This window comes from Camelina sativa, chromosome 14 (assembly GCF_030686135.1).
Source record: "Camelina sativa cultivar CO46 ecotype springtype chromosome 14, ASM3068613v1".
Lineage (NCBI taxonomy): Eukaryota > Viridiplantae > Streptophyta > Magnoliopsida > Brassicales > Brassicaceae > Camelina > Camelina sativa.
Genome location: NC_141893.1, coordinates 32,164,443 through 32,185,850, shown reverse-complemented (window position 1 = coordinate 32,185,850; position 21,408 = coordinate 32,164,443). Strand labels below are relative to the sequence as shown.

Sequence of the window (21,408 nt, the reverse complement as noted above, 5' to 3'; positions counted from 1 at the left end):
GATTTTGACATCAGTCATAAAAAAGTGTTACTGAAACAAAAAGCATGGTAGGAAAATCAAGAAAAATCCACTTCACATTCTAGTAATTCAATAGATTTTCCAAGCTCCATCAATTCAATAAGACTAAGATTAAACTCTAGTACCATAAGAGAAGATATTTTCAATCATTTTATATAGTAAAGACTCAAGCAACATTTACAATATATAGAACTTAACACTGTAATCATCAGTTAATGATGGAGAATACCGAGATATCAATCAACAAGGGTTTAGAGGATAGCGTAAAACATACAGTTCATAGAATGAGAACCTTATGTTACATAGAAGCACCAAAACAGAGATAACAAGTATTTTATACACAATGTAATGTTCCAAAATAAAATCTACCTTTTCATCCTAGACAACAGAAAATGATTCACACCAGTAGAATAATCACCAAGGGTTATAACTTTTGAGCAAAACACAGGCGGCTAGAAAAGAGAACCTATGATACTTACAAGCACCAAAACAGAGATAAGCACTGAACAAATCAAAATTGTATCGTAACTACAAACAAGTTTGAAAAAGCATATACCTTTTCAAGAAGTCTGCTACACTTGGAATCTCCTCAATGCCTTCAGAAGCACATAACCTGTGGAAATTAAAATTGGTTAGTCTTCATTTAATGGGAATAGTTGATACTTACCTTATCTTTCGAAGCTATTGATCGTCTTTTCTCTCTATGTTTTAGGCTCAACTTTTTTTTTTAAGACTTCTTTAAGCCATTGGTCTATTAGTTTTAGCCTTTATCTTAACCTCTTTCTCTTAAGGAGCTGGTCGTTTTTACCATCCAACAAGTCTTACTCAAGTGTTGGTCGTTGTTACCATCCAACAAGTCTTAATCACTCCATTGTCTTATTTCTTTAAGCCAGTGGTATATGCTATTCTTTAAGCCGTTGGTGTATTAGTTTCTTTCTATGTCTTGTTTCTTTGTCAAGTACTGTTGTCTTTATGCCTCATATTTTAAGCCGCTGGTCTGATTCCATCAAACAAAAGGTTGGTCGTTTTTACCATCCAACCCAAAGTCTGTGACTTCTTTCTATGTCTTAAGTTAGGGGTAGTCAAATTGTGAACTCTTTCTTTTCTTTATCCCCCTTTACACAGTCTCAGTCTTATAGACTTCATTAAGCCGGTGGTCTGATTCCATCAAACAAAAGGTTGGTCGTTTATACCATCCAACCTAAAGTCTGTGACTTCTTTCTATGTCTTAAGTCAGGGGTAGTCAAATTATGAACTCTTTCTTTTCTTTTTTCCCCTTTATACACAGTCTCTGTCTTATAGACTTCTTAAGCCGTTGGTCACTCCCCCATCAAACAAAGGGTTGGTCGTTTTTACCATCCAACCCAGAGTCTGTGACATCTTTCAATGTCTTAAGTCAGGGAGAGTCAAATTGTGAACTCTTTTTATTCCTTTTCCCCCCTTTATCTCGTCTCTGTCTTATAGACTTCTTAAACCAACGGTCATTCCCTCCCAACATGCATTCACTACCCATCCAATATATCTGATTCCGTTCGGGACAATGTCCCCAAAAAGAATCAGACAGAGCACCATTAAATTAGTGTCTGCCCATGAATCTCTTTGGGTTTTAAAAAAACAAAACAAAAACCATCCAAAAACAAAAACCAACAAGTTCCGTAGAACAATTAAAGGCTTTGAAAAACAGATGACTTGGATATATAAATACCAAGACTGATGTCATCAATTGCAAAACAAAATCATAGACTGAGAACTGATCCAGTAAATGTTTGTTGTTCTCTTGTTCAATTTCGATCCTCAAAAACTGAAAAACAAAACCAAACCAAAATTAAAATCAGGAAGACAAGCGATATACATACCTCGACCACATGTTTCAAGCGGAGACAAGCTTCTTCAAATCTTTAAAAAAAAATCACGATTATTAGGAAAATTGAAATCCAAAAAAAAAAACAGAATCACGAAAGATATGGAAGGAATCTAACCAAAGTTACGTTTAGAGAACTTACGAGAATAGGGTCTTTCTTGTTGCTTCTACCATTCTCTTCCTGGTTTGCTTCTTCAGAGGTTTCCTTGAAGGAACCTGGAAGCCGAGTCATTCCTCTGCAAGTCTCTTGTTGCGGTGCGCCTGTTCTGGTTGTAGCAAAACCAGGCATTGTTGAGTAATCAGCTATGGACGAAACCTTTTGAGAATCTTGGTAGTTCCTTCTACCCTTTGCGCAAGCAGATCTACGTGATAAAGGACCGGAATGTGAAGCTCTCTTGTGAGGAATAATGATACCCTGAGACTATCTGTTTGGTTCAAATGCTTGTGATGATGGCCTCGGTGGATCAATTGGGAAACCAGATGCAACTTCTTCAGGATGAGGATTAAACTTCTCGCTTCGGCTTCTATTAGTAGACTGGCTCTGCCTTTTCTGCATAGGATGTTAATGCGAGAGAGGGTCAATAACAATGAATAAAAAGCAAGAAGCTTTAACATCGAAAGATATAATAAGCTTTTACTAAAAATATTAACCTGCATTGATGTAACCAGCTCTGCATTTGCGTCAGGGGCTGGGATGGCTCGAGATTCCTTAGTTCCTCTTCTTTCTTGGTGTCTTTGGTCCCTGTTTCCACCAGCTTGTCTACAGACACAAAGGAGCAAGATTGAAGTTAATATATTTTCTCTTTTTGCCTTAACTGTTAAAGCAATTGTAAGAGCACTGCACAGTAAAAGTAACATCAGACTAGAAAAGTCGGGATGAAATACCTTCTACTCTCCTCATCCCGCATTCTTGCATCGAGCTCTTTGCTGGGAGGATATTTAGGCAAGCTTGAAGGATCACATGGAAGAGGTCTAGTGGAAAAGTAATGGAAATAAAAGAATGATAATTGAGGTTACAAAAGCATTGACCATGAGTTAAATATAGCAAATCCCAAGAACAAGTAGCATTTTACAGCCTGAGAAATTGCCAGTACCTCACTCTTGAGAGCTGCGGCGGCTGTTCCACGATCATCAGGATTGACTGAAAGCAAAGTTTCAAGAAGGGCTAAAGCTGGCTGAGGAAACTCCTTAAACGTTTCACCCACTAAGCGTTTATATGGCTGTGTAGGCTTGAAAATTGTTGCATGAGGCAATCTCGATTTTACCCAATAGTCCTCGGAAGGGGAGCCACAGAGCTTGAAAATCTTGTGCAACTGTTCCACCTGTAACACCATATGCGTTATCAGAGTCACCTTAAGTAATCAAACTAGTCTCACGTCAACCAGAGCAAACACTAAAAGAGATTCAAACGAAATATGCAAATCTACCTCAGTTCTACCGGGCATAATAGGCTTGCCGGCATAGAGTTCAGCAAGAATGCAACCTGCGCTCCACAAATCAACTGCTGCTCCATAGCGAGTTGCTCCAAGCAAAAGCTCGGGTGGACGGTACCAAAGAGTTACCACACGACTGGTCAAAGGCTGAGTTTGACGAGGATCAAAGAAACTAGCTAATCCAAAGTCAGCAATCTTTAGAACACCACTATTATCTATCAGAAGGTTTGAGCCTTTTATGTCCCGATGAAGTACACCACGACTGTGACAATGGTCTAGACCGTGTAATAGTTGCTGCAGGTAGCATTTGACCTGTACAAAAACCGATAAAAAAGAACCTCAGAGAATTGCAATGAAAGCGGTGAACAAGGTCAAGAAGATGTTGAACCGAAACATAAAAAGTACCTGTGATTCAGAAAATTTAATAGCAGGATGAGAGGCTAGTCCAGCTAGATCATGTTCAAACAAAATCACGAAATTAAAATTAAAATCAGGATGACAAGCGATATACATACCTCGACCACATGATTTAAGAGGACACAAGCTTCTTCGAAACCCTAAACAAAATCGCGACTATTAGGAAACTTGAAATCCAAAAAAAAAAAAGAAACAGAATCGCGAAAGATAAGAAAGGAATCTAACCAAAATTATCATAAAAACCCAGACGATGATGGTAGCAGATTCAGGCCAAATCAAGCATACTCCAAGTACAATCAAAACCCTAGATCAGTACCTTGATGACGGATTTCAAGCGGAGACATCCAAACCCTAAACAAGAAAAAGTATGATACGAACTATTAGAAAACTTGAAATCCAAAAAAAAAAAAAAAACAATATCGCGAAAGATTAGTAAGGAATCTAACCATAATCACCATCAAAAACCCAGACGATTGTAGCAGATTCACGCCAACTTAAGCATCCTCCAAGTTCCGTTAAAACCATAGATGAGTACAACATCAAGATCGATTACACCAATCTATAAATCCTAAAACCAAACTCGCAATCTATATATCTATCAAAAGAAACTTACTAATCTACAAACTTTTGTAACAGATCTCCGATTAATTGAGTGGATTCTTCATTCTTCCCGAAGAAAAAGAGAGAAAATTTGAGAGAGATTTTTTTTTTTTTTTTCTGATGAATTGTGAAAATATTTATCCGTTGCGTCTCGAGTCTTGACAGTTTATATATTATTAATATTTTATCGACCGTTGATCTGTTAGATACTCTAATCGGACGCTCCTGCATCTTCCGCTGTAGGCGGTTTATGTTAAGCCTAATAGAGTTTAAAGATAGGCCCAATACGGCCCATTAGTTCAAATTTCAAAAACGCGTCTAGTAGTTTCTAATTTACTACTGATGGGAATAATATTCAAAGGAACGGGGTCATTTATTGTAAAAACTTTCTACTAGTAATCTGAGAAGTAGATACATGTCACGTTAAGCCATAATAACTAAGGCATTTATTAGCTTCAATTATCACACTAGCTGGATCGATGGATCACGAGATTCATTCAACGACAGTAATAACTTCGACCTGTATTTAGTTTTTGGCACTGTTCTCAAAACTCCAGTCCGAGATCTCGTGACGCTCAGCGTCACGTCCCATTGAACCAGCAAAACCCATGTACATTTTCTCGTGAAAAACTTTCGAAAGATCGAGCCTCGCTTCGATCAATGGCCTCTTCGGTTTCTCCTGTGAAGGCCCGATCGTGACTGTCACTTTAGCGTTCTCGTACTCGATCCAAGCCTTGCATCCATTATCACTAAGCTTCAAGGCCTTGAACACCCACCGGTTTCTTGATTGAATCCAATAACCGGCTTTCTTAGAAACCGTCGAGTTAGCCGAATTAATGTTGATACCAACATGGTTATCGTTAATGTCGCCAAGAGACGCATCTTCAAAGACGTCGAACTCGACCGCAAAGAGATGGTTATTGGGGTTACCGTTGTTAAACCGGTTCACAAGACTTAGGTAGCCTAAACCGGAAACTGTGTCGTTTTTATTGTGGGGGACGACGATAAAGGCGAGGCCATGACCGGGGTTAGGATTTTGCTTACGAGAAGCAATGTCGAAATTGAAAGAAGTTTTGAAAGAGTAGACGTAAGAAGAAGAAGCACTAGGTTTGAAAGGGATGGGATTTATGAAAATGGCTCGACCATGAGAGAAAGGGATATTGTCACGGCTCAATCCAATACCTCCTGACTTGCTCATACCGTCGGGTTCTGGTGCATACTCAGCGTCCCCATAGAATGTCATCAGATCAGTTCCATTGTAGAAGTAATCGAAGTTGAAACTGTAAGCTGATGAAGAAATGGAAAGAGACAAAAACAGAGCAAGAAACAGAGAAATGAAACAGAGTGTTTTGGTCTGCATTCTGTTTTTTTTTTTTGTTTTTTTCCTTGGATATGGGAAGTGAAAGACGATAATAAGATTTATATAGCGAAAGAAAGGTGTTATCTCGACAAGCACCTTTATTTATTTCACAAGAAAGGTGTTATCTTTTTGTAATTGATGTCGAACATTTTCTAAATATATATATAACCTGTTTCTACCTCTCGCTTATAATAAAATAATATCACATTACAGGGAAGCTAAAACGTGACAAGATTTGATTCTATGATTATATAATCTTGAATCAATAAAATACAATTATTTTCACTCAACATACGCCGTGTTAAAAAGTTTACAGGCAAATGAGGTTCGGTTTTCTGATCATATACTTTTGCCTCATTGATGGGATCAACGGCTAGAAACAGATGAGGGATGGTTGGTTGGGACTTGCTGCTGGCTCGATGCTTCATCTGCTTGAAGTTTCCTAACTCGAGCCTTATCAATCCGTGCTCTTCTCACAGCTTCTTGGATATGGCGGTCATGGTCCTTTAATACCTGATCCATGTTTCCTGATGGAACCACCAACGGTCCTGAATAATGAATCTTATGCCCTTTTGATCCATAACCCAGCTGAAAACCAAACCAAAACAGCTCAGAAGAGTAACATTGGTACTTTCTAAAGATAGCTAAGAGGGACTTTTAAAGAACTTACGAGAATAGGGTCTTTCTTGTTGTTTCTACCATTCTCTTCCTGGTTTGCTTCTTCAGAGGTTTCTTTGAAGGAACCTGGAAGCCGAGTCATTCCTCTGCAAGTCTCTTGTTGCGGTACGCCTGTTCGGGTTGTAGCAAAGCTAGGCATTGCTGAGTAATCAGCTATGGATGAAACCTTTTGAGAATCTTGGTAGTTCCTTCTACCCTTTGCGGAAGCAGATCTACGTGATAGAGGACCGGAATGTGAAGCTCTCTTGTGAGGAATAATGTTACCCTGAGCCTCTCTGTTTGGTTCAAATGCTTGTGATGATGGCCTCGGTGGATCAATTGGGAAACCAGATGCAACTTCTTCAGGATGAGGATTAAACTTCTCGCTTCGGCTTCTATTAGTTGACTGGCTCTGCCTTTTCTGCAAAGGATGTTAATGCAAGAGAGGGTCAAAACATAAAAAGCAAGAAGCTTTCACATCAAAAGATATAATAAGCTTTTACTAAAAAAATTCACCTGCATTGATGTAACCAACTCGGCATTTGCGTCAGGGGCTGGGATGGCTCGAGATTCCTTAGTTCCTCTTCTTTCTTGGTGTCTTTGGTCCCTGTTTCCTCCAGCTTGTCTACAGACACAAAGGAGCAAGATTGAAGTTAATATATTTTCTCTTTTTCTTTTGTTAACGATTCAAAGCTATTGTAAGAGCACTGCAGAGTAAAAATAACATTGGACTAGAAAAGTTGGGATGGAATACCTTCTACTTTCCTCATCACGCATTCTTGCATCGAGCTCTTTGCTGGGAGGATATTTAGGCAAGCTTGAAGGATCACATGGAAGAGGTCTCGTGGAAAAGAACTGGAAATAAAAGAATGATAATTGAGGTTACAAAAGCATTGACCAGGAGTTAAATATAGAAAAGCCCAAGAACATGCAGTATTTACAGCCTGCCAGTACCTCACTCTTGAGAGCTGCGGCGGCTGTTCCACGATCATCAGGATTGACTGAAAGCAAAGTTTCAAGAAGGGCTAAAGCTGGCTGAGGAAACTCCTTAAACGTTTCACCCACTAAGCGTTTATATGGCTGTGTAGGCTTGAAAATTGTTGCATGAGGCAATCTCGATTTTACCCAATAGTCCTCGGAAGGGGAGCCACATAGCTTGAAAATCTTGTGCAACTGTTCCACCTGTAACACCATATGCGTTATCAGAGTCACCTTAAGTAATCAAACTAGTCTCACGTCAACCAGAGCAAACACTAAAAGAGATTCAAACGAAATATGCAAATCTACCTCAGTTCTACCGGGCATAATAGGCTTGCCGGCATAGAGTTCAGCAAGAATGCAACCTGCGCTCCACAAATCAACTGCTGCTCCATAGCGAGTTGCTCCAAGCAAAAGCTCGGGTGGACGGTACCAAAGAGTTACCACACGACTGGTCAAAGGCTGAGTTTGACGAGGATCAAAGAAACTAGCTAATCCAAAGTCAGCAATCTTTAGAACACCACTATTATCTATCAGAAGGTTTGAGCCTTTTATGTCCCGATGAAGTACACCACGACTGTGACAATGGTCTAGACCGTGTAATAGTTGCTGCAGGTAGCATTTGACCTGTACAAAAACCGATAAAAAAGAACCTCAGAGAATTGCAATGAAAGCGGTGAACAAGGTCAAGAAGATGTTGAACCGAAACATAAAAAGTACCTGTGATTCAGAAAATTTAATAGCAGGATGAGAGGCTAGTCCAGCTAGATCATGTTCCATGTACTCAAAAACAAGATATAAGCTGCAAGACATTCTTGATGTAACTAAGCCTTCTAGCTTTATGATATTAGGATGGTCAAGACGGCGTAATATCTGGATCTCTCTTGCCATAAAACGCACACTTTCTGGCTCCAAGTTATCAAACCTAACTTTCTTCAAAGCCACAATTTTCTTCCGATCCAGATCACGAGCCCTATATACATTACTATAAGTACCCTGACCAATCTGCATAAAGCAAGTAAAAAACTACTGCATCAGAGATCTTTCCTCACAGCTAGCTATAAAAGTCCAAAGCCTTTACAGGTCATGCTATAGTTTTAAAAAAAAACAATCAACTGAAAAAATCTAGTTTCCATAACATAAGTGTGTCATTTACTGCAAACCAAATCTTTGGAGCTTAGGATATGTTTCTAAATATGGAAACATGCCACTAAAAGTAAGTCAAGCAATCCAAATAGACTTATTTAACTGCATTTTTTTCAAATGAAAAAAGGAGATTACTTTGTCCAACTTCTCAAAAGAATCAGCACGGCGTGGAACCCATCCCTTAATAGCTTCTCCAGCAACAGAAGCCAACCATGGAGGCCAACCAGCAGCTACATACTCTCCTTCAGTTGCTTTAGCAATGGTAATACTCATAGCAAGAGGTGAAGTTGCAGCAACATTCTCTATCTTCTTCTCTCTTCTACTCAAATTAAAAGAAACATTGGCTTGCTTATTATTACTCAACACAGGTCTAACACTAACAACATCAGACCTTTCCTTAATCCTAAGTGTCTCTTCTCTTCTAGAAGAAGTAACCGGTCTTGAAACTCTAAACTCAGAAGAGGATTTGCTAGAGAAACGATCTCTTGGACTATCTTTGCTATCTTCAATAGCAGAAGGCTTACCACAAACACAACCCATCTCTCTCTCTCAAAATTACCCCCAAAATTTGGATACTTTACCATTCATACCATCTTGTTCTCCACTATCAAATCAAGTGGACCATAAGAAAGAACTAGACCATCAAACATATAAAAAAGTCCGAGACTTTCAGAAAACAGAGAAAAAGGGGGAAACGAAATCAAGGAACCCTAGAACACGGAGACCACTGTAACCCAGAAAAAGAAAAAAAAATGATTTTTTTTTCCCTCAAATTGCAAAATGTGCCCAGATCAAGAAGACAGTTCAGGCATTTATAATTAAGAGTGTAGTACCAAAAGGAAAAAAACCCAGGATTCCCAACTTTACGCACATAAAGCTACTACCTTTGAAGAGAGAGAGAGAGAGAAGACTAAAAAAACAGCAGAAGCAAAAAAGTAAAATTGAGTAATTTGCAGAGGAAAAAAATGGAACTTTTCTGAAGAAGAGAAATCAGGAGGAGAAATCAAAAGGGTTTTAAGAGTAGTATTGGTTTGCTTGAGACTTAAGAGAGAGAGAGAGAGAGAGAGAGAGAGAGAGAGAGAGAGAGAGAGAGAGAGAGAGAGAGAGAGAGAGAGATGGATCTAGGGTGGGGGGGGGGGGGCGGAGAGATTTCAGAGAGACGCATGTGTGTTGAAGCAGAACAAGGTTGAATGAATTAAAAGTAAAAATTTGCAAACTCCAAAAATAAACATTATTATGATTTTTTTCATTTTTTTTGTTGACAAAATAAAAATAATAATAAATACGTTCGGTAGTGTGAAATTTTTTTCACTTTAAAAACAAAAAAGAATTATTAATGTGCAGTTAAATAACTTAATACGACTATGCTTTTTTTGTGTGTGGGAAATGATAATTTAAGCTTATACGAAAAGACATTCTTGATGCGATCCGTTAAAAACACGCGCTCTTAATCACTCTTTTAAGTTTTAATCTTTTATTAATCCTAAAGGCAAAAACAAATCAAAATTCTTCTTCTTCTCAACTATAGAAAAAGTAAAGGTTAAATTTTTATATTTTTTTCATCGAGGACTTTCAGTATTATAGTAAAATACACATATAGAATGCATTTTTTAAATCCTAAAGTTGGAAGAAAACAGAGATATCCCCAAAAGCTTAAATCCAATACACGAAAAACAAAAATTACAATATAAAAGTTAAAAGAGGAATTTTCAAAATCATAAAAAAATTCGGAAGAGAAGATAAGTTGCAGGACTATATCTACAAGAGTCAATGTCGATAAGATCTTTAAAATAGATTAAAATACATACAACCTTTTTTGGGTTAAAATACATACAGTTTTTTAAAATAGATAATAAGTAACTTTTAAACAGGCACAACACATATCAAAAACATAGGCATAAAATTGTTAGTATGCAAAAATATGTTTTGGTTGAATTTCGACTTTGAATGGATGTTACAATCAATGCAAACTAATTTATCATCAGTTAGTCTAATTTTTTTTAGAACAAACAATAAATTGTTGTCAACTCAAATTATTTCAATGTAATAAGCAGTTTTTATTTGATCCGCAGTAAATTCTTTCTATGTTTTTCCTTATGTATTATTATAAGTTATAAACAGTAAATAAAAACAGTTTAGTTTACAGACAAATTTATCCATTTTAAACTGCTGAAAGCCTAAAGCTGTTTGAACTCTTAGACAAACTTATTTCACATATATTATAGTTAAAAATAACTATTGTTTCTTCTATCGTTTTTAAAAAACTAAAATTGTATTCTTTAATGAATAAATGATAAAAATGTGAATCTTTTAGATTTGTAATATCTAAAGCGCGTTAGCTAGCATGTTCATGCAACGAGAGTATTAAAAGTTTTGTGGGGGTAAAACGTCAAAAACCTTTTCGTTTTCGCTTCTATTTTGTTTTTTTTTGGTTATGTAATTTATTTATTTTATTCCCATATTCCCTGCACTAATGAAATTGAGATAGATTTTAATATAGGGACGTTATAGTTTAAATAAAGTAAATTTTAACAATTTCTAGTCACCAACTAATTTCTATTTTGCTACCTACCTGACTTTTAGATACAGTTTTCTAGTTTGGTTTATTTCGGATTGATTGAAAGGCTTTTTAAAAATTCTGCTATAATTAAAATAAAAAACAATAATTGCATGAATGGTCAACTAATTGTAGTTTACACCGCATTCAAAAATAATAAAATCTTATTGTCATACTACAATTATATATTTATATGTGTATTGATGTTCCCATTACTGGCATTATAAAATAGGAGTAACACTCTTTTGATTGATATCAGATTTGTAATGATATAATATGGGTATATTATATATACACACAAATTTGATTAGTTTGATACTAGAGTTATAAAGATTTAAGAAAAAAAAACAATAAATCGTCAGCATCAGGTCGTTTGCCTAATAATTGGAGAAGAGGTGTTTATCCACATTATGCTTACAAGTTTACAACCGAATTTAATGAACTTGTCATCTCCATTTTAGACAACAAAACAAATTTGGTCCCATTCTCTTATAAAAACTGTTCAGAGTACGGGTCTAATATATGTACCAACGTATTCTCAATTCATTCATTCACCAAACCATACGTATGATACCATCGTACTAAAACTATTTCATCTTTGGAAAATTCACTTTTGTAGTTTTAACTAAAATGATGTGTTTTGTATTTTCAAGGGTTATATTTGTAGAGGTACATATGATAGACGAAACACACATAATAATTAATAAATAAAACAAATATAGAAAATTATGGAACCGACATATATGGTTTCCATAATGATTTTAATATCTATACTAATATTTTGCACCAGTTTTTGTTCATAAATCGGTTTTAGAAAGTTTTTACATTTAATATTATTTAATACTCATATTCATATCTAAACAAATTTAGTTAATTCTCCCTACTATCTTTATAACCAAACAAAATTAAAATATTTTAAATATATATATATAATATTCTATAATTAATATAGATATTTAGAAGATTTATTTCATATTAAAAAAATATTCTCCTAACATTTTTTTTTGATTTTAAAATTTAAATGTAGTGAATCATCATATAATACATAAAGTTGGTAAAAATGTATATTTTTTCTGCATATATTGTGATTTGAATTTTTTTAAACGAACATATATTACTCAAATAATATAAAAAGTGTGTATTCAACATACATATATCGTAAATTTACCGTATATAGTAAATTATAGAATTTTATAATTTATAACTGATATGTCTAAACTTAATAAAAAGTTTAAAATTATGAATATTTAAACATATAAAATTTTCAAAATAACACAAATGAATTATATGACACGACGGGTTATATAATATTACATGATTGAATTGATAATACTAAAAAATAAAATATCATTAATATGATACCTCAATATAGGTAAAATCCTTATTTTACTATTTTAACAAGACCAATATAAAATATGTCGAATCAAACTAATTTAATTAAGATTGTATTATGAAAAATTGTTGTGCAATATACCACAAATTATATACTAAATCACTAAAACTAACAAAGATTATATTAGCAAAATTAGTATTAAAATAGTACATTAAAAAAATAAATAAATAAACTATTTTCTTCTTTCAGTTTAAATTGCCAAACATCTTGTATTTTTCTGTCAACGCACGAGAACTTTAAAGATATCTTGTATTTTCCAGTAACACAATCATATATATATATATATATATATAGGAAAAATACCGAAAAATGCCCAACTTTCAAATTTGGGACAAAAAAAGCTTGAACTTTCAAGATGTCATTTTAATCCTCAAGTTTGGGTTGACCCTTTCATTAAATAGCAAACTTGTGTTGACCTGGCCAATTTAGACATGATGTTAATCACCGTTAGAAACCCGAAAACGGAGTTAACTATCTGTTAACGGTCTCTGTCTACTCCAAAACAACGTCGTATCTCAGTCACTACTTCGGGTGGGTTTGAAACAGGCTCACTCTCAGATGGGTTGCGAACCGTTGTCTCTGCAGTCTCCACCGTCTCCATTGCCTCCTCAGTCTCCACAGTCTCCATTGCATCCACTGTCTCCGACGAACTCAGTCTCATTGACCACTGAGTTGGGGGTTTTAAGTTTCTTCATTAAGAGAAACGACGTCGTTTTGGAGTAGACGGAGACCGTTAACAGATAGTTAACTCCGTTTTCGAGTTTCTAACGGTGATTAACACCATGTCTAAATTGGCCAGGTCAACACAAGTTTGCTATTTAATGAAAGAGTCAACCCAAACTTGAGAATTAAAATGACATCTTGAAAGTTCAGGTTTTTTTTGTCCCAAATTTGAAAGTTGCGCATTTTTCGGCATTTTTCCCATATATATATATATATATGTATCTTCATTGTATATATTGCTTTGATTATATAAGTATCTTAGTATAAATTAATAATAGATATTTGATCAATCCTAATCTGATTTTGAGTTAATCTCAAAAGAAGTAACCCCCCGGGATAATAAATTTGATCCTTACGAAAAAAATAAAGAAACCTAACTAAATATAGAAGCCATATCCATTAACCCTAGCTAGAGCCCCGCAGTGTAAATAAATCCAAGTAAAAGAAGACATCAATGGACAAGAGTGTGTGCTACAAAATTCACCTAACTTGAATCCGGAGAAACCGAGACACAGACCGAAGATCAAGGTCCAGCGTGCATGTTCAAATTGCATAGGAGAGTTAATGTTGAAACTGGCGTATCCAAACGTAAACATGGAGCAAACGTAGACCAAGACATCCACAGTTGGGTAATTGTAGGAGAAAGAATAAACGGTCGTCATAAGAATGAGGGAATATATCATACGTGCGTAAGGTAAAGGAAGCTCATCTTCATTGTAGACACTACTAGTTGTGGGGAGTTGTAACGCAAGTAACATCGACGTGTACAAGATTGTGAAACCGACGATGGTTGTGTAATGCAACCAACACATTGAAGAACACACACTATAGAGTGATATCGGGATAGCGAATATCGACACTGCCGTTATTAACTTCCAGAAAAGCCCTCTCATGTGTCTACGTATTAATTTGTAATGTTTTCTCTTTTCTGTGAAGAACGAACGAGGGGACATATACGTTTTAATTATATATGGTTTGCACTAGTTTTATACTCCCTCCGTTTCATAATATAGGATGTTTAGAGAAGTTTTTTTTGTTTCATAATATAAGATGTTTCCAACTTTCTATGCAACTTTTAGATTAAATTTATATTTTATATTATGCAGACTTGTTTTTATGATTGGTTAAACTTTTTAAAAGTAACTATTTCTTAACATGCGTGTTTTCAGAGAGGGAATATTGTTTTAGAAATAGAATAACCATTAATTAATTACTTTATAATAGGAAAAATATGAATTAGATGTATATCCTAAATCTACCATACAGATCTTAATCAGTAAAGACATCAACACAACACATCTCCCACTGTAATAATTAAAAAAAATATATATATATATATTAAATTCAGAATATGACTTATTTTAATACTCAACCCTCAAAAGTAACGTAGAAGAAAAAAATACACTAAATCGTTGACAAATCCAAAACATGCACTAAATGTTTTTACCCCAGATCGAAGGGATCAGTGTAAAAACTTTGGCGACGCATTCACAAAAACTAATCATTGATTATTTTTTTGTTTTGTAAAATCCAGATACGAATTTGGAACATAACTGTAATCATCCAAAAAGGTAATATCTTTTTTCCCCCGAATCTGTAGGTATCTTATGCAAAAATTTCTCCTTTTTTCGTATCTGGGGCTAGATTTAGATTCGTGGGTACTGTTCAATTCACGAATCTCTAATGATGGGTACTTGCCCCAGAGGCCAATGAGTGTGTTAAAAGTTTGGATTGGATCGTGATGTGATTAAAGTTTGATCCTTTTTCATGCCAATGCAGGTCAGAATTTCACAATCGGTCGGATTCGAATCAAAATCGATACGTGTGCTGGTAAAGTTCAAACCTTTTTTGTCAATTGATTCTGTGCTTCGTCTTCTGTAATGTATATGGAAGTGAATCCTGGTTTTGCTTATGTTTTTTTTTAGGTTTGTAATTTTGTTGGGGGGGGGTGGATCTGACTGAGAAAGTGTTTCGATATGAGAGTTCGATCTAGAGGGTTTAAGAGACAATGACTGTCAATGTCCTTTGGATTTCAGAGTTATGGCTCATTGCAATTACTCAAACTTTGAGCTTTTGAGCCTTTGTCTTCTTGTTTCTTCACAATGCTCACTTCAAATTCTAAAGAGAAGGAAAGGTCTCTCTCCTTCTTATGTTGCTGGTACTTAGGTCGTCGGCGAGTTGCAATGCTTCTCCTTCTTAGCCTTGCGTTTGTTGTCTTTGTATTGGGTTCCTACACTATCAACAAAGGTAATCACTTCTCAAGTTTTTGATATCTTCAATTAAGAATGGTTTTGTTTCGCTACTGGAATCTGTTGGTAATTCCCTGCATTGTGATCACAACAGAGAGTAATAGTCCAAACATTCATCAGAGTATTCAGACGATGGATTTTGGAAGCAACCAAACTCCAGTAAGTAGAGAATTGACTTCTTTCTATACAGAGAACTCTAAGAATGATCATATTAGAGATTCTTTTATGTGGAATGGCATTGGAGGAAGTGATGTAGACGTCAACCATCCTCCTCCGTCCTTACCTTCAACGCATCACCATCCGTGCGATAGTTTTTCATTTCCTCCTCCTCCTCCACCTGGAATGAGAAGGCCTGGGCCACGACGTAAGCTCTTTCTTCGATTCCATTAGTGTTTTGCTCTGACCCTGCAAGAACTTGCTTTTTACCTTCTCCATTTTTTCTTTTTCCAGCGTGTCCGGTATGCTATCTACCTCCAGAAGAGGCCTTAGCGCATATGCCAAAGCTTCCATTTGAATCTCCTGTGCTCAAGAATTTGACATTTATCCGTGATGAGAATCCTGTAAAACATGAAGAAAGTCAAGGAGGCTCTGATTTTGGAGGCTATCCTTCCCTTGAGGATAGGACCAATTCCTTTGACATAAAAGAGTCCATGACAGTGCATTGCGGGTAAGCTTCTAGGTTTTAACTCCATGGTTTCTTCTTCAGCCACGGGGCTTTACTTTTCTGATTCCTGTGTTTGTTTCTGCAGATTTGTTAATGGAACAAAACCTGGTCATCAAACTGGTTTTGACATCGATGAGGATATCCTTCATGAGTTGGACCAGTTCCACGATGTGATTGTTGCCTCAGCGATATTTGGTAATTTGCTTAAAAGAGAATTTTCCTGTGTGACATCTATAGTTTGGATATCTTTGCCCTTCTTACAAAGTTCCAATCTTTTTTTTCTCAGGAAAGTATGACATAATACAAGAACCTGTGAACATCAGTGAAATGGCGAGGACGAACATCCCATTCTACATGTTTGTTGATGAAGAAACACATTTATACCTTAAGAACACGTCGAGTTATACAGAAGATAACAAGAGAGTAGGATTGTGGAGGATCATTGTTGTACATAATGTCCCTTATACTGATGCACGGCGTAATGGAAAGGTTGAAAGATATGAGAGAATTAATAGTAGCTAAGATTTGTTTGTTTCTGTGTGTTACAAATGTGAGCTGGGTATAATGATGATGCACTTTTACAGGTTCCAAAGCTTCTATTGCATAGATTATTCCCAAATGTCCGGTACTCTATATGGGTTGATGCGAAGCTCCAGCTTGTTGTTGATCCATATCAAATCCTTGAAAGGTAGATATATTCAGTTCTCTCTTGCTTGAAATTGTATGTCCAGGCCAAATCTGTTAACTTTTATTTGTCTTCTGAATGTTCAGGTTCTTGTGGAGAACGAATTCTAGTTTCGCAATTTCGAGACATTACCGACGTTTTGATGTGTTTGTAGAAGCTGAGGCTAATAAAGCCGCAAGAAAATACGACAATGCCTCAATTGATTACCAAATAGAGTTCTACAAGAAGGAAGGTCTAACACCTTATACCGAGGCTAAGCTTCCAATAACAAGTGGTATGGTTTTTAAGCATATGAAGATATTGAAAATTTTCCCAATTATCTCTTTCTTTCTTTTGAGCTCAATTGAATCTTTTGGCAGATGTTCCTGAAGGGTGTACAATCATAAGAGAACACATACCGATCACAAACCTTTTCACATGTGTTTGGTTCAACGAAGTAGATCGGTTTACATCCCGAGATCAAATAAGCTTTGCAATTGCAAGAGACAAGATAAGAGAAAAAGTTGATTGGAGCATCAATATGTTCTTGGACTGTGAAAGACGCAACTTTGTGAAACAGGTATAAGAAGCAAGCAAGAAAAACTAAACTTGTTTCGGTTTAAGAGTTGGTTTGCTGTGTGTGAAAAAAAACAAAAGATGAGACTTCTCTTATTCTTCTTCTCTTGATGATATATATATAGGTTTATCATAGAGACGTTTTGATGAACATGAGGCCTCCTCGACCTTCTTCGAGGGTTCTTCCGGAGCCACCGGCTTTACCACGCGGAAGATTAGTTGGTGGTAAAGCCACAACAGGGAAGAAGACCCCGGGACAACGTGGAAAAAGGCGTCACCGGAAAGTTTCAGCTGGTGGAAGAAATATGAGATAGAGAGATAAAGAGATTCCACATTTTTCCTTCTTCTTGCAATATTTTTTGCTTATTTGATTGTTACAGTTCCAAGTAGTTAGAAGAAACGAATCTCGTGAGTTTTGAAATTTTGTCCTCTAACTAAAATCTACTGATATATATATGTCTTTGGCCAATTTTATAGTATACTGTGATTTTTCTTCAACCATTGTTATTGTTTCTTTACGTTCGTGTTTATGATCTTAGTAGAAAGCAGCAAATTTTATACTCTTGTCTTGTGAATCGGTTAGTAATAGTAAACCGAAATGATAACCGGTAGAAATTTAAACCGGTGGACACTTGTTTTGTCGGCTATGGATAATTATTAACGTTGAAGTGGGCCTGCTGTCAGTAGTAACTGATGGAGTCTTTTCCACTTGGCATTAAATTACCACAATTCTGTATCAAATCAAAAAATTTACAACTACACACAGTCCATAAATAATCTTATAGTTTAATAGTCCAACCAATCACCCTCTATGTCGACGAAGGAAACATTGGGTTTTGACATTTTTATTTTCCTGATTCACAAAAGAAAATATCTTTGAATAAAAAGGAGAAGATATTTACAAAAACTCCAAATCCAAAATAAAATACTAGTATATACATATTAACACATATAGCTCCAGAAACTTTGTCAATGACCATGACGATGGGGTTCTTCTTCGACCCTACAAAGATTAATTACTACTTTCAATTATTCTACTTTTGTATTTTTGCCTGGAATCTTTTAATTATTTCTCCACCTCAAAATTTCATTGAGAAAAAAAAAAAAAGAATAATAGTATAAATTTTGCAACCCAAATCTTTTTCCCTTATATAAAATTCTCTGATTAATTTATATAATTAATATAATTAGTTGGGACGTGGGGATTGAAATTGTCTAAAGCTTTTCTTTTCTAGAAGAGTGACCCACACACAATTAAACCCAAAAACAAAAAATTAAGTAAAAAGATTAAAAGAAATCAGAAATCATGGAATCTATCAAAGTCCAAATCCCTAAATCAGATCATCTCCTCTTCTACACAAAAGCCAAAGTCCCCCATACCTTACCTTACCTCTCCTCTCCCCCTTCATGGCTTCTTCGTTGCTTTCCCAAACTAGTATCTAGCTCCTTCCACATTAAACCCGTGAACCAAAACTTCCCTTTTTCATCCTTTAAAAGATCTTCTCTTTTTTAAAAAAGTTTTGAACTTTTAATGGGTTTGTGAAAAAAAAAAAAAAAAAAAAACTCAGATACAAATCAAAAAGTCTCTTCCTTTATTTTTTCATGACTACAGCGAATTCGATGCATCCATCTCTGTTCCGTGTAATCTGTATACTCCATTCTGTAATTGCGCTTACTAGCGGGACCTTAATGATGTTCTACACAGATAAAGCTTCAATCTTTGGACCAGGTAGTGAGATTGCTAGCAAACTCAAAGGATCGACGCCACACGATGAGCTGCTCATACAGATTTCTCAGTCTTTCTCTGGTTTGCTTCTCTTCGCAATCGGTTTGGTTCTGTTTATGGTTTCGTTTGTGAAAGACAGAGACTTTCATAGCTTCTTTGCCGGTGGCTCTGTGGTTCTATACGTGTTAATGGCAATGTGGAGGGTCTTGTTCGAGTGGAAAATTGAAGATCTTGCTTATGAATGGCCTAAACAAGCTCTTGGAGACATTGCTTTGGCCGTTTCTTGGGTTTTTTTCCTTGTTTATTCATGGAGAGAGAAGTATGATTGATGTTTTTGATTTTTTTTTTTCTTTAAAAAAAAACTTGTGGGATAAGCATAAAAACAATGTTATATTATAATATAGTCTTGGATCCTCAGATTTGATTAAAGAGGAAGTGTGAAAAAAGCTTATAATAGATTCAGACAAGATCAGATTCAAACAAAATCATAGATATCAGAAGATCATGGATTAGAAGAAAAAAAAAATTCAGTTTCCAATGTAGATTCTTCTATATTTGGTAAATGCATCATTCAGCTCATTGTAAAATAAGAATCTGAGATTTTTTTTTTTAATTTTGGTTTAATTTAGTGTGTGTGATGACAATTATACAAACTTGTTTTACTTTTGTCACTTTTGTGAAAGAAAAAAAAAGCTAAATGGGCCTGATGTAGCCCTTTTTAAGCCCATTAGTTAAAGTCTTCAACATTTCCTTTTTTTTTTTTTGTCAAACAGTCTTCAACATTTCCTCTCTTATTCTTCTTCTTCCTTCTTTAGCGTTTTGTTTTTTTAACTTTTTTTGTTGTGTCTCTCAAGATTCTTGCTTTGTGCTCCGTTTCTACGTCAAGCCGATCAAAAGGTCAGTTCTTTCGTTAATCTCTAAAGCTCCTTTTTGTCTCGATTTATCTTTTCTTTTTTTTTTTTTCAATCTGAGAATCTTATGATTGTGCTGATGAATTTATTAGTTTTTTTCCTTTCTTTTTCTCTGAATTTTGTTTGATTGGTTGTTCAATCGGATTGGAATGTTGCCTAAATCGGCTTATAATTTGGTATTTGATGAGATTGTTTCATTAAGGGATGAGATTTTGTGATTTGGGGTTTAGGGTTTTAAGTTTATTTAGGGGTTTAACTAATTTAATTGTCGCTGAGGAGAAAAATGTGTTTTTTTTTGGTAGATTCATGTAAAGCTTGGTTTTTTAGTATAACTAAGTAAATTAGTTTTGGATCTTGCCGTGTTTATTAAGAAGGTTAATCTCTCTATCGCATTGTGGTTTAAATACCAGTTTATAAGTTTACTGGTTTATATCAGTTAAGATTATGTGAGGTTTTATAACTTGTTGGTATAATCAGTAACAAATAAAATATGTATTCTGAAGAATAATTTATTAACTCTTTTGCTTAAGCATAAAATGTGTTAGCTACTTCTATGAATGTAAGCTTTTTTTAAGCATCAAACGTTAGCTACTTGTTCTTGTTTCTAATTTGCCAATTGATCTTAAAGAGCTTTCAAATGATCAATGTTTCATATTTGTTAGTCTTGTCTTGATCTATCCTTTAAAGCATCAAATGTTAGCCGACATTTTACCTTGTTATTGTTGAATGTGGTTTTGAGTATTCTTGGCGTAACATTCTGAGACTGTGATGAATAGGGATGAGTGGTTCACAAGCACAAGACAGTGCGTGTTCCTTGGAGAAGCCAAGCAAAGATGTGGCTGTCACGGAGACAAAACCAAAGAAGAGGATATGTTGTGCTTGTCCTGATACTAAGAAGCTAAGAGATGAGTGCATTGTAGAACACGGCGAATCCGCTTGCACGAAATGGATCGAAGCTCATCTTTTGTGTCTTCGATCCGAGGGTTTCAAAGTTTGATAGAGTGTTTGATTAAAAGATTAGTTGTTTGTTTTTTTGAGAATTTACACAACAGTCATCATCATGTAATAAACAGAGCAACCGAAAAAGGGTTACATTGGCCCAAAATAAACACCACACTCAAATATTGTGATTTTTTTTATATATCCCACTTCCATGTATATTCCAACTTCATAACCAAAATAAATCAGAGCAATAAAATGGCTTTATTGGTCAAAAGACTCAAAAAAAACATTTTTTTACTCCAATATATATATATATATTCATATCAGCGATTTTTTTTTGTAGTATATATTTTCAAATTTTAAACTTCATATTTTGCTGGTCAACATGCTATTGCTTTTTTTTTATGTCAACTTTATCACTGAAATAAATAAAACATTTATTTCTGTTAATGTAATCTTTTTTTTTTTGATGCGAATGTTAAAAGTAGTGTAATCTTGTTACAAGATTTTCCTTAATCTTTATCACTGAAATT

At 35.3% G+C, this 21,408-nt stretch overlaps 5 protein-coding genes and 1 pseudogene across 8 annotated transcripts; 3 read left to right on the top strand and 3 right to left on the bottom strand.

Moving 5' to 3' along the window:
* Positions 1 to 1,459: 1,459 nt before the first annotated feature.
* On the bottom strand, positions 1,460 to 4,482 carry LOC104742810 (putative serine/threonine-protein kinase At1g09600; annotated as a pseudogene). The gene is made up of 10 exons (XR_015579334.1): positions 4,176 to 4,482; positions 3,955 to 4,080; positions 3,718 to 3,869; positions 3,307 to 3,624; positions 2,974 to 3,201; positions 2,765 to 2,865; positions 2,531 to 2,639; positions 1,998 to 2,429; positions 1,875 to 1,914; positions 1,460 to 1,540 (listed from the first exon to the last, which is right to left on the bottom strand). The product of XR_015579334.1 is annotated as a putative serine/threonine-protein kinase At1g09600 (transcript).
* A 201-nt stretch (positions 4,483 to 4,683) lies between these two features.
* Positions 4,684 to 5,830, bottom strand: LOC104742809 (lectin-like protein At1g53060). Its single transcript, XM_010463863.3, has one exon. The coding sequence runs from the start codon at positions 5,687 to 5,689 to the stop codon at positions 4,856 to 4,858; it is 834 nt and encodes a 277-aa protein (XP_010462165.1). The 5' UTR covers positions 5,690 to 5,830; the 3' UTR covers positions 4,684 to 4,855.
* Positions 5,831 to 5,846: 16 nt separating this feature from the next.
* Positions 5,847 to 9,766, bottom strand: LOC104742808 (putative serine/threonine-protein kinase At1g54610). Its single transcript, XM_010463861.3, has 8 exons — positions 8,606 to 9,766; positions 8,045 to 8,329; positions 7,634 to 7,951; positions 7,301 to 7,528; positions 7,101 to 7,201; positions 6,863 to 6,971; positions 6,360 to 6,767; positions 5,847 to 6,277 (listed from the first exon to the last, which is right to left on the bottom strand). The coding sequence occupies exons 1-8, from the start codon at positions 9,008 to 9,010 to the stop codon at positions 6,056 to 6,058; spliced, it is 2,076 nt and encodes a 691-aa protein (XP_010462163.2). The 5' UTR covers positions 9,011 to 9,766; the 3' UTR covers positions 5,847 to 6,055.
* Positions 9,767 to 14,506: 4,740 nt separating this feature from the next.
* LOC104742807 (putative hexosyltransferase MUCI70) lies at positions 14,507 to 17,794 on the top strand. Of its 3 annotated transcripts, none has more exons than XM_010463859.3 (11): positions 14,507 to 14,714; positions 14,923 to 14,973; positions 15,069 to 15,390; positions 15,487 to 15,756; positions 15,843 to 16,059; positions 16,142 to 16,251; positions 16,343 to 16,545; positions 16,641 to 16,744; positions 16,828 to 17,015; positions 17,101 to 17,300; positions 17,422 to 17,794. In XM_010463859.3, the coding sequence occupies exons 3-11, from the start codon at positions 15,246 to 15,248 to the stop codon at positions 17,608 to 17,610; spliced, it is 1,626 nt and encodes a 541-aa protein (XP_010462161.1). In that variant the 5' UTR covers positions 14,507 to 14,714; positions 14,923 to 14,973; positions 15,069 to 15,245; the 3' UTR covers positions 17,611 to 17,794. The 3 variants fall into 3 exon arrangements, with proteins under 3 accessions (XP_010462161.1, XP_010462162.1, XP_087339231.1); XM_010463860.3 differs by lacking the exon at positions 14,507 to 14,714 and adding an exon at positions 14,720 to 14,833; XM_087483105.1 differs by lacking the exon at positions 14,507 to 14,714 and having other exon boundaries at positions 14,837 to 14,973.
* Positions 17,795 to 18,751: 957 nt separating this feature from the next.
* On the top strand, positions 18,752 to 21,076 carry LOC104742805 (uncharacterized). Its single transcript, XM_087483103.1, has 2 exons — positions 18,752 to 19,919; positions 20,710 to 21,076. The coding sequence occupies exon 1, from the start codon at positions 18,899 to 18,901 to the stop codon at positions 19,349 to 19,351; it is 453 nt and encodes a 150-aa protein (XP_087339229.1). The 5' UTR covers positions 18,752 to 18,898; the 3' UTR covers positions 19,352 to 19,919; positions 20,710 to 21,076.
* LOC147928911 (cytochrome c oxidase copper chaperone 2) lies at positions 20,712 to 21,076 on the top strand. The gene has a single exon (XM_087483104.1). It carries the CDS (start codon positions 20,712 to 20,714, stop codon positions 20,928 to 20,930), a length of 219 nt encoding a protein of 72 aa, XP_087339230.1. The 3' UTR covers positions 20,931 to 21,076.
* Positions 21,077 to 21,408: the final 332 nt, after the last annotated feature.

Coding starts and splice junctions, on each gene's coding strand:
- LOC147928911 (XM_087483104.1), top strand. CDS start 20,712: ATGAGTGGTTCACAAGCACAAGACAGTGCGTGTTCCTTGGAGAAGCCA.
- LOC104742808 (XM_010463861.3), bottom strand. CDS start 9,010: ATGGGTTGTGTTTGTGGTAAGCCTTCTGCTATTGAAGATAGCAAAGAT. Junction 8,330..8,605: donor CTTTTGAGAAGTTGGACAAA/GTAATCTCCTTT, acceptor TGCTTTATGCAG/ATTGGTCAGGGTACTTATAG. Junction 6,972..7,100: donor CGTGATGAGGAAAGTAGAAG/GTATTCCATCCC, acceptor TTGTGTCTGTAG/ACAAGCTGGAGGAAACAGGG.
- LOC104742807 (XM_010463859.3), top strand. CDS start 15,246: ATGCTCACTTCAAATTCTAAAGAGAAGGAAAGGTCTCTCTCCTTCTTA. Junction 16,252..16,342: donor TGTTGCCTCAGCGATATTTG/GTAATTTGCTTA, acceptor TTTTTTTCTCAG/GAAAGTATGACATAATACAA. Junction 16,745..16,827: donor CCATATCAAATCCTTGAAAG/GTAGATATATTC, acceptor CTGAATGTTCAG/GTTCTTGTGGAGAACGAATT.
- LOC104742805 (XM_087483103.1), top strand. CDS start 18,899: ATGACTACAGCGAATTCGATGCATCCATCTCTGTTCCGTGTAATCTGT.
- LOC104742809 (XM_010463863.3), bottom strand. CDS start 5,689: ATGCAGACCAAAACACTCTGTTTCATTTCTCTGTTTCTTGCTCTGTTT.